Source organism: Octopus sinensis, linkage group LG8, assembly GCF_006345805.1.
Source record: "Octopus sinensis linkage group LG8, ASM634580v1, whole genome shotgun sequence".
Lineage (NCBI taxonomy): Eukaryota > Metazoa > Mollusca > Cephalopoda > Octopoda > Octopodidae > Octopus > Octopus sinensis.
Window position 1 is genome coordinate 41,399,612 of NC_043004.1, and position 17,500 is coordinate 41,417,111.

General features: G+C 38.9%; 1 protein-coding gene across 1 annotated transcript in view; it reads right to left on the reverse strand.

Moving 5' to 3' along the window:
• Positions 1–11,257: 11,257 nt before the first annotated feature.
• The window catches only part of LOC115215108, a 15,177-nt gene continuing 8,934 nt past the window's right edge, over positions 11,258–17,500 (reverse strand). The window contains exons 3-4 of the mRNA XM_029784279.2: positions 15,043–15,091; positions 11,258–11,467 (exon numbers count right to left, since the gene is read on the reverse strand). Coding sequence (XP_029640139.1) covers positions 11,286–11,467; positions 15,043–15,091 — 231 coding nt within the window. The 3' untranslated portion in view covers positions 11,258–11,285. The remainder of the gene's footprint in view (positions 11,468–15,042; positions 15,092–17,500) is intronic.

Consider the following 17,500-nt stretch of genomic DNA (forward strand, 5'->3'; position numbering starts at 1 on the left):
CCAAACGCCGGAGCTTCAGTGAATCCATGCCCAGGGAAACAAGGCGCTCAGAATATGGTAGGTGTCTGATGGAGGGTATGCGTTTGGTTGCACGTCTCTGGACAGATTCCAGGAGGTCAATGTTCTGTGCAAGATAGGGGTTCCAAACTGATGATGCGAATTCCAAGTGTGGTCGTACCATAGCTGTATACAGTTTTAAATAGATGGCTGGAGAGCGGCTAACAAAAGACCTGCTGAGTGATGCCAAGACACCCTCGGCCTTCCTGACAATCTTAGAGATATGCTTTGACCAACGCAAATCACTGCTGACAGTGATGCCTAGGTCACGCTCGCAAGAGGATTTCTTGATATCAGTGTTGTGGAGGGAGTATGTGAACGCAGGGTTTTTTCTCCCAAAATGCATGGTGGTACACTTGTCCACAGCCAGTTTCAGTTGCCAGTCTGTGATCCATTGCTGCATTGTGTCTAGGTCTGATTGCAGGAAAGAGTTGTAGACATCAGGATCTGTCCTCTTGATTTCAAGGTACAGCTTGATGTCGTCTGCATATTTCAATACTGTGGCATTCTTTAAATTGGCATCTATGTCGTTAATGTATGCCACAAACAAGAGGGGACCAAGGACAGATCCCTGTGGTACACCCGATGACATCTCATATGGTGTAGAGTGCTGTCCTAGAACTGTGACTACCTCCTTTCGGCTGAGGATGAAGGATTTCAACCAGTTAAAAAGGTCATCCCCCACACCCATTGCAGAGAGTTTCACCATAAGCCTTTTGTGTGGCACAGAGTTGAAAGCCTTAGCAAAGTCAATCCTTCCCTAATTATCCTTTATTAATTAGTTTTGGCGTGTATTTTTTTCCCAAATTTATTTTTTCACCTTTACAACACTGTTTAGTAAAGTAATTAATTATCTTTATAATTTGCATATTTGACTTATTAATCAAAATTCTCTAGATGTAATATATAGTAAGTAATGCATCCTTCATGTATGTGTTCCGTTCTGTATTATGCATGCGTGACTGTTTGTATGTAAGTGTGTTTAACTGTGCACATGAATGTGAATATTAAAGAACATATTTATTTACTATGATTGTTATTTTCAGAACAAATAAATCTTTTGGCTGTTATGTTATTGATGTTATTATTATTGCTAGTTAAAGGGTGGTGACTTGGCTGAATATTTTGAGTCTTGTAGTATGTAGTTGTGTTAGTCAATATTCTGAGTTCAAATCCAACTCATTTCTTTATCATCATTGTCGATGGACCACTCAAAGAGGTATGTATACATTATCATTTTCGTAACATAATTTCTGTAGTATTTCAAGATGTTTCTGACACGTATTTTGATTCACATAGCGGAGATCCAACATTTCTTCACTTTTTCCAGAATTTCTTCTCTTTATTATTTTTTTTTTCGAAATATGTACAAAAATACGGAGTTTATGATTCATGTGTGAGTGTGTGTTCTTGATACTCGTTTAGAACAAGTAGTTTTACACCAATTACACTATTTTTTCTTAGTTTAAAGGCCGTGGACTGAAGATGTGAAATTTCCGAAGCCTCTCCCCCACCCCCCTTTGGCGAGCGCGCATTTTTTTCATGATAGTCGTTTAGAGCAAGTTGTTTTACACCTATTACGCTGTTTTTATTTTTGTTTTTGTGCCCGGTTCAGACGCTTTCGGAAATTCTCGATATAAATTTTCCGAAGCCTCTCCCCCACCCCTCTTTCGCGAGTGCGAATTTTTTTTTTCATATTCGTTTAGAGCAAGTTGTTTTACACATATTACACTATTTTTTTTTTGTTTTGGTGCCCGGGTCAGCCCCTCAGACGCTTTCGGAACTTCCCGATGTGAATTTTCCGAGGCCTCTCCCCCACCCCCCTTTCGCGTGCGCGAATTTTTTTTTCATATTCGTTCATAGGAAGTTGTTTTACACCTATTACACACATTTTTTTTTGATTTTCTGATAATCGTAACGCCCTATATTAACCGTTTTATATTCTATAATTTTCACAGACAATAAATACGATATTAATTGTTATTGTCTGAAATTCTGGTGTAATTTGAGAGGATAATACAAAAGTTATGGATGATTTAGTGATTTACTGCAAAACCCATGGTGGCCAAAATGATCAGAACGGTTGCTTTTACTCCGTGTTTTAGTATATTTGACCGGCGAACTCTAATGTTTTGAATTTGACCGGCGAACTCTAATGTTTTGAATTTGTTCACGCGACGGTTCATTTACTAAACATTAGTAAGAATACCTACAGTGTACTTTGTTAATATAATGCCATTTACTCCGTTACCAATTCGTCAGCAGATCATTAAGCTTCGAAAGAAGGATAATTTAAGTATTGGGTCTATTGCAAAGATTGTTAACAAGTCAAAAAGTGTTGTTCACAGTATTCTTAAGGTCTACGATGATTGTGGTTCGTGTGAAGCAAGACAGTCTACAGGTAGGCCAAGAAAAACGACCAAGAGAGAAGATCGTGCTATGGTAAAGTTGGTTAAAAAGGACAGATTTAAAACTGCTGCTGCTGTTTCTCTGGAAATGAGCATTGTACTGAAGAAAACTTTATCTCGAAAAACTGTCTCATCGTTTAGTTGAACATGACCTACAAGCAAGAGCACCTGCAGTGAAGCCACTGATCAGCTCCAAGAATAAAAAGTGTCGTCTTACCTTTGCAACTGAACATGTGTTGTGGTCTCAAGAAAAATGGCAAACGGTGCATTTCAGTGACGAATCTAAGTTTGTTATTTGGCTCAGATAGGAGTTCGTCAAAAAGGAGGTGAAAAATTGTTGCCTAAATGCCTTAAGACTAGTGTTAAATTCGGTGGAGGAAGTGTCATGGTTTGGGGAATGATATCTGGAGATGGTGTGGGCCCTTTGGTGCGATTACATGGAAAGGTAAATGCAGGAGTTTATAAACAACTTGTAAAAGATCATGTCTTGCCTGTGCTGAGAAATTCAACTAAGCGACCACCCATATTCATGCAGGACAATGCCCCATGTCACAAGGCTAAGGTGGTCATGAACTTCCTCAAGGCTGAAAAGGTTATTATTATGGATTGACCTGCTCAAAGCCCAGATCTCAATCCTATTGAAAATGTGTAGAATATTCTAGGAGAACGTTCGAAAGCCAGAAATCCTAAAACAACCGAGCAATTATGGAATGCCCTTCAGGAAGAATGGAATAAGATCACCCAGCAAGAAATTGAAAATTTAATTTTGTCATGCAGTTGAAGATGTCAAAGTGTGATTGAAGCTTCACACTAAATATTAAATAATTTCAGTATTCTCTGTCATTTTTGATTATTTTGTTATTTTTTTCAACCGTTCTGATCATTTTGGCCGCCATGGGTTTGGCAGTAAATCACTAAATCATCCATAACTTTTGTATTATCCTCTCAAATTACACCAAAATCTTTGATAAAAACTTATACCTACTTTTCTGATGAAAACAATGCCGTTCTGAACATTTTGGCCGCAACTGTAAATATATATATATATATGTGTGTGTGTGTGTGTGTGAAGTATTATTACTGTTAAAAACAGTAATAATGGGGTGGATAGCAAGACTTCTACCTAAACAGGTACAAAATATTTAAAGAAAAGAAGGATAAAGATACCGATTGTTAGAAAATTAAAGCGAAAGCTTCAAAAAACCACCAGTTCTATGATAAATACACACACGAGCAAGGTAATAAATATTTTTTAAAATAGGCTTACCTTCAGATTCCATCCTGAATATATATATATCAGAAAATATAAACTTTAAATATCATTGCAATACAATTGTATCACTTTCCAGCCAAATAAAGCACTGTAAAGGTAGAATTATAAATAAGAAATAGTGGTACAACAAGGCACCAATGTTTGTTGGAAATAGCAGTCAATAACGATAATGGTAGAATTATAAATAAGAAATAGTGGTACAACAAGGCACCAATGTTTGCTGGAAATAGCAGTCAATAACGATAAAGGTAGAATTATAAATAAGAAATAGTGGTACAACAAGGCACCAATGTTTGCTGGAAATAGCAGTCAATAACGATAAAGGTAGAATTATAAATAAGAAATAGTGGTACAACAAGGCACCAATGTTTGCTGGAAATAGCAGTCAATAACGATAAAGGTAGAATTATAAATAAGAAATAGTGGTACAACAAGGCACCAATGTTTGCTGGAAATAGCAGTCAATAACGATAAAGGTAGAATTATAAATAAGAAATAGTGGTACAACAAGGCACCAATGTTTGCTGGAAATAGCAGTCAATAACGATAAAGGTAGAATTATAAATAAGAAATAGTGGTACTACAAGGCACCAATGTTTGCTGGAAATAGCAGTCAATAACGATAAAGGTAGAATTATAAATAAGAAATAGTGGTACAACAAGGCACCAATGTTTGCTGGAAATAGCAGTCAATAACGATAAAGGTAGAATTATAAATAAGAAATAGTGGTACAACAAGGCACCAATGTTTGCTGGAAATAGCAGTCAATAACGATAAAGGTAGAATTATAAATAAGAAATAGTGGTACTACAAGGCACCAATGTTTGCTGGAAATAGCAGTCAATAACGATAATGGTAGAATTATAAATAAGAAATAGTGGTACAACAAGGCACCAATGTTTGCTGGAAATAGCAGTCAATAACGATAATGGTAGAATTATAAATAAGAAATAGTGGTACAACAAGGCACCAATGTTTGCTGGAAATAGCAGTCAATAACGATAAAGGTAGAATTATAAATAAGAAATAGTGGTACTACAAGGCACCAATGTTTGCTGGAAATAGCAGTCAATAACGATAAAGGTAGAATTATAAATAAGAAATAGTGGTACAACAAGGCACCAATGTTTGCTGGAAATAGCAGTCAATAACGATAAAGGTAGAATTATAAATAAGAAATAGTGGTACTACAAGGCACCAATGTTTGCTGGAAATAGCAGTCAATAACGATAATGGTAGAATTATAAATAAGAAATAGTGGTACAACAAGGCACCAATGTTTGCTGGAAATAGCAGTCAATAACGATAAAGGTAGAATTATAAATAAGAAATAGTGGTACAACAAGGTACCAATGTTTGCTGGAAATAGCAGTCAATAACGATAAAGGTAGAATTATAAATAAGAAATAGTGGTACAACAAGGCACCAATGTTTGCTGGAAATAGCAGTCAATAACGATAAAGGTAGAATTATAAATAAGAAATAGTGGTACAACAAGGCACCAATGTTTGCTGGAAATAGCAGTCAATAACGATAAAGGTAGAATTATAAATAAGAAATAGTGGTACTACAAGGTACCAATGTTTGCTGGAAATAGCAGTCAATAACGATAATGGTAGAATTATAAATAAGAAATAGTGGTACAACAAGGTACCAATGTTTGCTGGAAATAGCAGTCAATAACGATAATGGTAGAATTATAAATAAGAAATAGTGGTACAACAAGGCACCAATGTTTGCTGGAAATAGCAGTCAATAACAATAAAGGTAGAATTATAAATAAGAAATAGTGGTACAACAAGGCACCAATGTTTGCTGGAAATAGCAGTCAATAACGATAATGGTAGAATTATAAATAAGAAATAGTGGTACAACAAGGCACCAATGTTTGCTGGAAATAGCAGTCAATAACGATAATGGTAGAATTATAAATAAGAAATAGTGGTACAACAAGGCACCAATGTTTGCTGGAAATAGCAGTCAATAACGATAATGGTAGAATTATAAATAAGAAATAGTGGTACAACAAGGCACCAATGTTTGCTGGAAATAGCAGTCAATAACGATAATGGTAGAATTATAAATAAGAAATAGTGGTACAACAAGGCACCAATGTTTGCTGGAAATAGCAGTCAATAACGATACGATGCTATGTAAAGCTTCACTGGAATGTATAATGGCAAAGATGTATGCAGGCAGTGAACTAAAAAATTTTCGTCAGTATATATTTCAGTGAAGCTTTACATAGCGTCGTATTGTTATCAACTGCTATTTCCAGCAAACATTAGTGCCTTGTTGTACCACTAATTCTTTACTCTTTACTCTTTTACTTGTTTCAGTCATTTGACTGCGGCCATGCTGGAGCATCGCGTTTAGTCGAACAAATCAACCCCGGGACTTATTCTTTATAAGCCCAGTACTTATTCTATCGGTCTCTTTTTGCCGAACCGGTAAGTGACGGGGACGTAAACACACCAGCATCGGTTGTCAAGCAATGCTAGGGGGACAAACACAGACACACAAACACACATACATATATATATATACATATATACGACAGGCTTCTTTCAGTTTCCATTTACCAAATCCACTCACAAGGCTTTGGTCGGCCCAAGGTGCCACACAGTGGGACTGAACCCGAAACCATGTGGTTGGTAAGCAAGCTACTTACCACACAGCCACTCCTATATATATATATATAAAATCACAATCTAGTTTTTTACAGCTAGATACCCTTTCTAACACCACCACTTTACAGATAAGACTGGGTGCTTTTTTTTTACATGGCACCAGTATTGGCAAGTTCTGCTTTGGCATGGTTTTTACAGCTCGATGCCCTTCCTAAATCCAATCACTTTACATTGAACTGGGCGCTATTCATGTGAGACCAGCATCGGGGACCCCCTTCGGTCACGACACTGACCATGGGATTGCACCTAGAAAGTTACCCTCCTAGTCACAAGTCTGGACAAGGTTGTTTATGGAAGACCAGCAGTCGCCCATGCATACCGGCCTCCCCTCTCCACGCCACCAGTGTTATCCAAGGGAAAGGCAAAGAGCCAATACAGCTTGGCACCCATGACGTTGCAACTCATTTCTACAGCTGAGTTAACTGGAGCAACGTGAAGTAAAGTGTCTTGCTCAAGAACACAACATGCAGCCCGGTCCGGGATTCGAGCTGACAACCTCACGATCGTAAGCTCGACACTCTAACCACTGAGCCATGCATCAGCGAAGTCATTATGTAACTTTCAAGACAAAGGTCCCTCAAAAGGGTGTGGCTTTGTCCCAGGTGATGCAAGGTTAAAGTGTGACACAGGTATGGATACAGGTGTCTTACTGTAAAGGATAAACATGGTTACCCCAGTTCAAGGGAGAGTGACAGATAGCAAGAGGAAGAGAGGGCCAGAGAGGTGGCAATGTGCCAAGGCATACCCTCAAGGTACGTGGTGGTAAATATAAATGGAATGGTAAAGGATTATCCAGAGTGCATGGGTATGGAGTTTGTGAAAGTGCAGAAAGGGAGGGAATGGAGGGAAATGTAGTGAAACAATGGATAGATGGTGTGTGTTTGTGTGTGTGTAGTGGAGCTGGTTGTGGGGTAGGATAGCTTGCTACAGCTGGCAATGGGGGGGACAAGATAGGGCTGCAGGAGTGGAAAGGGAGGGATCGGGGTAGTGAATGAAGAAGAGGTGTACTTGGATCTTTTCGGTTTGAACGGTAGTTTTTTCTCGCGGTGTCATATGAAATTGTCACCCATAATTATGACCCTAGTATCGATCTATTGCATTTCAATCTGTTTTAGGTTAGGGGAAGGGTATCTTTTTTTTCTTCACAAATGTAAATAAACCCAGTCTGTTTCTTAAACGAGGGACATTTTCATATGGCACAGAATGTTTTCACCTCAATAGACATCATTGATTGGTTGAAATTGAATAAAAAACAACAAATATCTTACAAACTTTAGGATTTTCTCAATAAAGCCAAGAGAAAAAGATGTTTTATAAACACATTCTACCAGTATACGAAGTTTGAAATTTTTTAGTTACCTAGAAATTATGTTAAAAACTGCCGTTCAAACCGAAAATATCCGTGTAGTTTAGTTAATTAAGGTAGGGTGTGTGAATTAATGCTACATGTGTTTCTGCCCTCGTTTTTGATCACTCTCCCACCTCTTGCTCTTCCTTCTGGCCAGGTAATCAAGTATCTCCTTTACATTATCACACCTGTTTCTGTCTTCTTGCTTGTTACTTCTCTCTGTCTGTCTGTCTTTCCCTTTTTTTCTGTCTGGCTGGGTAACCTCATCTATAGCAAGATATCTGTTTCTGTCTTTCTGTTACACTAGCCTTTCATTACCTGACACAAGATCATGTCCTCCAAAGCTCCCTCCCCTTCTCAAAATTCCTTATCTTGCAAGTAATTTGGTAATCCTGCCAGTGCTGGTGTCACATAAAAAGCATCCAGTCTACACTATGAAGTGGTTAGCATTTGGAAGGGCATTCAGCTACAAAAACCATGCCAAAACTGACCTGATCTGTGCTAGTGCCATGTAAAACATACTCAGTGCACTCTGAGGAGCAGTTGGTGTTAGGAAGGGCATCCAGCTATAAAAACCATGCCAAAACAGACACAGTAGCCTGGAGCAGTCTTCTACTTGGCCAGCTCCTGTCAAACCATCCAACCCATGCCAGCATGGAAGGCGGACATTAGATGATGATGATGATGTGGGAGGAATATACAGTGCTTCCAGAACTCAGTTTTGCTGAGGTGGCCAGGTCTTCTCAAGAACTTCATCCTTGTCCATTAGCATCTCTTCTGCGAGGCTCAACATCTTGAGATCAGCCCTCACTATCTCATCCCATATTTTCCTGTTCCAACCTTGTCCCATCTCGCACCTCACTGTCTGGTGACAATAGGGAAGTATTGTTGGTCGTTGCTAAGGCATCAAGCTAGCAGAATCGTTAACATGCTGGGCAAAATGCTTAGCAGCATTTCATCTGCTGCTATGTTTTGCATTCAAATTCTGCTGAGGTTAACTTTGCCTATCATCTTGTCAGGGTCAATAAATTAAAAATAATAATAATAATAATAATAATTGTGTACAGTGCTCAGGTGCACTACAACTCATCTAAAGTGTATATATAATCAGGTGTAGCTTCGGCGGATTTCAGAAAGCATGAGGGCCTTAAAGGTTGCAGTGTCATGGCAGTCAACAACTGACGCAGGCAGTTTATTCCATGCTTCAGCAACTCTGAGCGTGAAAAAATGTTTCCGAAAGTCATGGGAGCTGTGTTGTTTTCTGACTTTGTAGGCATGTCCACGTGTGTTAGACACATGGAGATCAAAAAGGTGTTCAGTGTTGTTGTTGGTGAGGTGGTTGATAACTGGGGTCAATGTAATCAACTCATCCCCTCCCCGCAAAATTGCTGCCCTTGTGGAAAAATTTGAAATCATTGCAGAGAAAGGTGACTCTCACAGCCATTAGCTGCTGACAATAAGGATAAAGCAGTTTCTTCTGCTCTCCTTGAAGCTGTGGGAATAGTAGCACTAGGATCTGCTGCTGTTGGTCATTATTGACTTTCCATTTTTTTCTGCCTTTCCAGACCTTTGAGCAGAAAGACTTCAAGTTACTTTGATTGGTGCCCTTTAATAGCTGGCATTTCTACCCTGCACCACTAGTTTTATCACATTTATCTATGCATCAAAAATGGAATACAGCTCTGTGATATCTCTTTCACTCTTTTACTTGTTTCAGTCGTTTGACTGTGGCCATGCTGGAGCACTGCCCTTAGTCGTGCAAATCGACCCCCAGGACTTATTCTTTGTAAGCCTAGTACTTATTCTATCAGTTTTTTTTCGCTGAACCGCTAAGTTATGTGGATGTAAACACACCAGCATCGGTTGTCAAGCAATGCTAGGGGGACAAACACAGACACACAAACATATACACATTCGCATATATACATATATATATACAACGGGCTTTTTCCAGTTTCCATCTACCAAATCCACTCAAAAGGCTTTGGTCAGCCTGAGGCTATAGTAGAAGACACTTGCCCAAGGTGCCACGCAGTGGGACTGAACCCGGAACCATGTGGTTTGTGAGCAAGCTACTTACCACACAGCCACTCCTACACCTATACTTACCACACAGCCACTCCTACGCCTATATAATTTTTGTAGTCATCAGGACCTACATATACATATAGACTACACTGTAATTTATAGTCGTCTCAGCATTCATTAGCAGCCCATACTGGGCTGAAAAGGTGGCAAGAAGTCAAGGCTCAATGTTACCTTTAATATTTCTTACAGTGGTCCTTGTATTATGTAAAGGCGGCGAGCTGGCAGAAATGTTAGCACGCCGGGTGAAATTCGTAGCTGTATTTCGTCTGACGTTACGTTCTGAGTTCAAATTCCGCTGAGGTCGACTTTGCCTTTCATCCTTTCGGGGTCGATAAAATAAGTACCAGTTACGCACTGGGTTGATATAATCGACTTAATCCGTTTGTTTGTCCTTGTTTGTCCCTTCTGTGTTTAACCTCTTGTGGGTAGTAAAGAAATAGGTCCTTGTATTATGTTATCCAATGTATTGTAGCGCTAACCCATATACAAGTATGTGGAATACCACTTCAGCATCCTTTTAACCTCATCCTCAGTGTTGCAGACTAGGCACACATACTTTCATTTGACCCACTCCTATCATCTAGGAATTGAGAGCATAATAAAACTATCTAGGTTTTGTGAATCAGAGGCATATCCCCTTCTTCCTTACCCATTCTTAAATAAATTATTCAAGTAAAGAGGCACCCACTTTTGTAACATAAAGCTGTCATGCTTCTTGTTTGGACTGGATTCAATCTAAATCAAAAATCTCACTTTGGTATGAAATTTCAGTAAAAGAATTACTGTTAGTATTATTAGTATCATATTATTAATACCTTTGCTTAAGCTGTGAAAATTTGCATTTTTTGGGAGGCAATTTCTTGTTGTCTGTGAGAATGTTTGTTTCATTGTCACTTTTCTGAGTACTCTATAAATTCTTTTAAATTTGATTCCATGTATTTTAAAATTGTCTTGTTTTCGGAGGGGGTATCCAATGCCACTTCTTTTGTTGTTTGCACAATAGAAGACACATACAACAGATCATAAACCCAAGAAAATTTTTCTTAGGAAAATATAGTGTTTAAAGAAAGTTCTTTACAGAGTTCCAATATCATGCACCAAAATCTCGTGTGCAAACTAATCCAAATGACAAATTTGGCGTTATTTTAAATTTTCAGGGAAATGTCTGAAACCTTGTCCATTCATACCAACATACAACAACAAAAATTATTTTTATCCATTGTTTATTACTTATATATATTTTTTGGGTTCATTGATTGCAATATTAATAATAACTATTATTATTATCATCATCATTATTATTATTATTATTATCATCCACCGTCACCATCATTATTATTATATATTTTATTATGTGACATCCCATGATATTTTAAAACCATTTTTTTTAAAAACATTTCCCTGTTCTTCAAATCATTGGTTAAGCAGAAACCAAGTATTGAAAACTACTTATAACTTGTAACCTGTTGGTCTTTTCAAATTTTACGAAATCAAATAAACGACCTGATCGCATTGATGGCAGTTTGAGTTTATTGAGATTTTCTCCATACAGAAAAAACTGATATCGATGGATACCTGAAGGTGGGCTCGGACCTTCATAGGCTGTGAGAAAAAAAGGAAAAAAAAATGATAAAAGAAGGATGTATGATAGAGAAAAAGATATATTTCTGAATACATTTAATTCAGTAATTCTTAAAAAGATTTGAAACAATAGCAGCAGTAATGATAGTTTTAAGCACTAGAAGATTAGGAAGAAGTTAAGAATAAATCAGCAAGAAAAGCAGGTATTATGGCATTAATGATGATGATAATGATTGTAGAGAAAGGAGTAGGAAAGATTTTCAAATATGCTGAATTAAAAAAATACAAACATCAAGAATCAAGGGATGCTCAGTGCAAATATGAGGGCTTCGAAAATCTACCCCAGAAATATACTCTCTGCCAAAGGCCTATTGTTAAGGTTTAACCCTTTTGTTACCAACCCGGCCAAAACCGGCTCTGGCTCTGTAGTACAAATGTCTTGTTTTCATAAGTTTTTCATTAAAATCTTCCACCAAACCTTAGTCGCAATTTATGTTCCTGATGCTAGCTTAATGATAATTAAATTATTTTACTAAATTCTTTGTTATATCTAAAATAATTGAAAGAAACACAGAGCATCTCAAAATAAATACAGTAACGAAAGGGTTAATAGTTATTTTGAAAAAAGAATGAAACAGAAATCCAGTATGTTATAACCATATTGTACAATGAAATATTAATAATCCCCATCATCATGTTTGCTTCTTTCCATGCTGGCATGAGTAGGACGGTTTGATATGGTGCTGGCTTGCAAGGAGCTGACCAGACTCCAACTGTCTGTTGTGGCATGGTTTGTACAGCTGTATGTCCTTCTTAATGCCAACCACTTAACAGAGTGTGCTGAGTGCTTTTTACATGTCACCAGCATGGGTGCATTAATGACGATTCTTTTGTTTGTTCCTTCTCGAGCCATACCTGGCTCATAACTGGTTTCCCGGTTTCTTGGCACATAGGTTCCCCACCTGGACGGGATGCTGGTCCATCGCAGGTGAGCTGCAAGATGCAGGAGGAAAGAGTGAGAGAAAGTTGTGGCGAAAGAGTCAGCATAAGTTTCGCCATTACCTTCTGCTGGAGCCGCGTGGAGCTTAGGTGTTTTGCTCATAAACACACACATCGCCCGGTCTGAGATTCGAACCCGCGATCTCTCGACCGCGAGTCCACTGCTCTAACCACTACTATAGGCATGAGGAAACTGGAGGAGTAGGCTTGATGGTTACATTGACCCCAGCACTCAATGGGTAATTATTTTATTGATTCCAAAAGTATGAAAAGACAAGCTGACCTCAGCAGAATTTGAACTCAGAATGTAAAGAAAAACAAAGTGCAGCTAATCATTTTGTCTGGCATGCTAATGGTTCTACCAACTCACTACTGTAGTAATAATAACAATCCTTTCTACTATGGGCACAAGAGCTGAAATTCAAGGGAGGCAGGGCATTCACCGCAGTGTTCATCTGGTACATATTTTATTAACCCCTAAAGGATGAAAGGCAAAGTTGACATTGGTGGAATTTGAACTCAGAATGTGAAGATGGATAAAATGCCAATAAGCATTTCACCTGGCTTGCTAATGATTCTTCCAGCTCGCTGCCTTTATAATAATAATAATAATGATAATAATAATAATAATAATAATAATAATAATAATTCTTTCTACTCTAGGCACAAGGCCTGAAATTTGGGGGGAGGGGGTTTGTTGATTAGATTGACCCCAGTATGCAACTGGTAATTAATTTATTGACCCCAAAAGGATGAATGGCGAAGTTGACCTCGGTGGAATTTGGACTAAGAATGAAATACCACTAAGCATTTCACCTGGCGTGCTAACAACTTTACCAGAAGGCCGCCTTCATAATGATAATAATAATAATAACAGTCATAATCCTCTCTACTATAGGCACAAGGCATGAAATTTTTTGAGGAAGGGGTTAGTTCATTACATCAACCCCACTGCTCAACTGGTACTTATTCTACTGACCCGGAAAAATGAACGACAAAATAGACCTTGGCAAGATTTGAACTCAGAATGTAAGGCCAGACAAAATGCTGCTAAGCATTTTGTCTGGTCCAGTAATGATTCTACCAGCTTGCCTTAATCATAATAATTATCTGTTCTATCATAGCACAAGGCCTGAAATTTAAGGGAGGGGATTTGTCAATCCCTTTGACACTAGTGCTTTATTTTACTTACCCTAGAGGGACATAAGGTGAAGTTGACATCTGTTAGATTTGAACTCAGAACTTAAGAGCCGGAACACTTGTTCGAGCTCTTAAAAGGTAAAGTTGGTCTCAGCAGAATTTGAACTCAAAACATAAAGACAGACAAAATGCTGCAAAACATTATGTATAGCATGGCTCTGCCAGTTCAAATTCTACTGAGACCAACTTTACCTTTTATCCTTTTGGGGTCAATAAAAAGTACTATTCTGGTGTGGTGTTAAGAGATTGGGAGAGATGCTTTGCTGTATCTGTCTTGGTTCAGTGTTCTGATTGCAAAGCCTATGATGGTACTGGTGCCAAGTTGCATCAGCCTTTTCCCTTCGATAATAAACATTCCCTGTGGAGGGAACCTGTAGAAGAGATAAACTCAGGAAGATATGGGATGAGGTGGTGAAGCTTTACCTTCAGCTGTTGAATCTCATGGAGGTGATGAGAAGTGATCAAGACCCTTGGCATTGTGGCCAGTACCAGTGACACATAAAAGGCACTCATTGCACTCTGTGGCGTGGTTGGTGTTAGGAAGGGCATCCAGCTGTAGAAACCAAGCCAAACCAAACTGATACAGTTCTCTAGTTAACTAGTCCCAGTCAAACCATCGAAGCTCCTAGCATGGAAAGTGGCTGTTAAATGATGATGATGATGATGATATATATATATATATATAGGCGCAGGAGTGGCTGTGTGGTAAGTAGCTTGCTTACCAGCCACATGGCTCCGGGTTCAGTCCCACTGCGTGGCACATTGGGCAAGTGTCTTCCGCTATAGCCTCGGGCCGACCAAAGCCTTGTGAGTGGATTTGGTAGACGGAAACTCAAAGAAGCCCATCGTATATATGTATGTATATATATCTCAAAAGAGACCGATAGAATAAGTACTGGGCTTACAAAGAATAAGTCCCGGGGTTGATTTGCTCGACTAAAGGCGGTGCTCCAGCATGGCTGCAGTCAAATGACTGAAACAAGTAAAAGAGATATATGTATTTGTGTGTGTGTGTATGTATGTGTATATATATATATATATATATATATATATATATATGGATCAAAACAATTTGATTCAAATTCCTTGGTACTCCGAGTTTCAAAGAGTTTCAGCTACTGGTAATTTGAAAGAAATCAGTTGGAGAAAGTCAATAGTTATTACTGGAAGGTGGGCTGTGATTGGTCAAGAAAGGACATGCGGTGCCACAGTCTGATGTTGGTATTTCAGTGACAATGATTAGTTGGAAAATACTACATGGTGAGCAGGAAATCAACCATGTTGTGGACAGGAAATCAGTCATGTGGTTGGATGGGAAGTAGGAAGGGGCAGTGTGTGTGTACACACACACACAAAATAACATACACATGGTGAGTAACATTAAAAACATTACATACCCACTTCGTCAGAAGGCTCTGCATGAATGCCATTTTTCACAGCATCATACTGGAAAAAAAATCAACAAAAAACAAGTTAAATTATTTATATATAATTTTGAATTCATGCATATCTATAACGTACACACAATGCATACAAATGCACAGGCATGCAAAACAAGATTTTATGATAAAATGAAAACATTCATATGTTTTGTATTATTATGACTAATAGATGACTGGCATCCGTGCTAGTGGAGCACTAAGAGTACCATACGAGCGTGATCATTGCCAGAGCAACAACCTGGCCTCTGTGCCGATGGCACGTAAAAAACACCATTCGAGCATGATTGTTACCTGTGTCACCTTACTGGCACTTGTGCTGGTGGCATGTGAAAAAACATTCGAGCGAGGTCGTTGCCAGTGCCACTGGACTGGCTCCTGTGCAGGTGGCACATAAAAAGCACCATTTGAGTGTGGCCATTGCCAGTACCGCTTGACTGGCCCTCATGCCAGTGGTGCGTAAAAGCACCCACTACACTCTCGGAGTGGTTGGAGTGAGGAAGGGCATCCAGCTATAGAAACTCTGCCAGATCAGATTGGAGTCTGGTGCAGCCATCTAGTTCGCCAGACCTCAGTCAAATCGTCCAACCCATGCTAGCATGGAAAATGGACATTAAACGATGATGATGATGATGATTCTTTCTCTATGTTTATGGATTGCGACACACCTGGCTTGTTACTTGCTAAGAAAACAAAATTCCAAAGAAATGTTCAATGATGATAAATTGCTAGATATTCCGAAGGTGATCTATTCTAAATAGCAAAGAACAGTCTGAGAATTTCGCCAGAAACAATAGTCAAACATAATGAAAAGGCTCTCACATTAACTGAATTATGACCTGGGTTGTACTAGACCTTCTGAAAGAGGTCTGCAATCTGTTCAAAGACTTTTGGGGAACAATACCTGTTTAAACCCTTTAGCATTCAGATTACTTAATGAAATGTAATGCTTATTTATTCTCTCTTTACTCTTTTACTTGTTTCAGTCATTTGACTGCGGCCATGCTGGAAAACCGCCTTTAGTCGAGCAAATCGACCCCAGGACATATTCTTTGGAAGCCTAGTACTTATACTATCGGTCTCTTTAGCCGAACCGCTAAGTTATGGGAACGTAAACACACCAGCATCGGTTGTCAAGCAATGTTGGGGGGACACACACAAACACACACACACAATATATATATACATATACAAGACGGGCTTCTTTCAGTTTCCGTCTACCAAATCCACTCACAAGGCTTTGGTCGGCTCGAGGCTATAGTAGAAGACACTTGCCCATGATGCCACGCAGTGGGAATGAACCCGGAACCATGTGGCTGGTAAGTAAGCTACTTACCACACAGCCACTCATTCACATTGTTTTGAATTCATCGTGCATTACCTCATTGCTTCAAGATTTCTGTGATGTGATTGTTTATTTTTAGTATGGCATTGTTGTGTAGATGTAAAAGGTCAGATTTGGCCAGTTTGAACATGAAACAGGTATAATATTTGGTCTGGACATGGGCAGTTTAAATGCTAAAGAGTTAAATGCCTCAGCTGTGGTAGGAAGAATCAAAATTATCCCCCATACAAAAGTAAACTTCTTTATCAGCCTGTTATTGGATGGAAGCACTCCGTCGGTTACGACGACGAGGGTTCCGGTTGATCCGAATCAACGGAACAACCTGCTCGTGAAATTAACGTGTAAGTGGCTGAGCACTCCACAGACACGTGTACCCTTAACGTAGTTCTCGGGGATATTCAGTGTGACACAGAGAATGACAAGGCCGGCCCTTTGAAATACAGGTACAACAGAAACAGGAAGTAAGAGTGAGAGAAAGTTGTGGTGAAAGACTACAGCAGGGATCACCACCATCCCCTGCCAGAGCCTCGTGGAGCTTTAGGTGTTTTCGCTCAATAAACACTCACAACGCCCGGTCTGGGAATCGAAACCGCGATCCTATGACCGCGAGTCCGCTGCCCTAACCACTGGGCCATTGCGCCTCCTGTTATTATGGCTGATGACAAAAAGAACTGCAAGATAGCTTTGATGATACATATATCTGGTTTTGCATGAGGGCTAAAAACATATTATGTGAGCTTAAGATAAAAGAGGAGATTCACAGACACACTCCATTCATTTCTGTTTTTCCTGTACAGTTCTGGGTAGGTTTTGCTGGCCACTACCATTGCACTGAACACCAGGCCATATCAGATGTTATATTTTGGAGACTTCCAGTAGAAGCATGCTGGTAGAATTGTTAGTATGTTGGCTGAAATGTTTAGCAGCATTTCTTCCAGCTTTAGATTCTGAGTTCAGATTCCACCCAGGTCAACTTTGCTTTTCATCCTTTTGGGGTTGATAAAATAAGTATCAGTTGAACACTAGGATTGATATAATCAATTTGATTCTTCTCAAAATGTTGCTGATCTT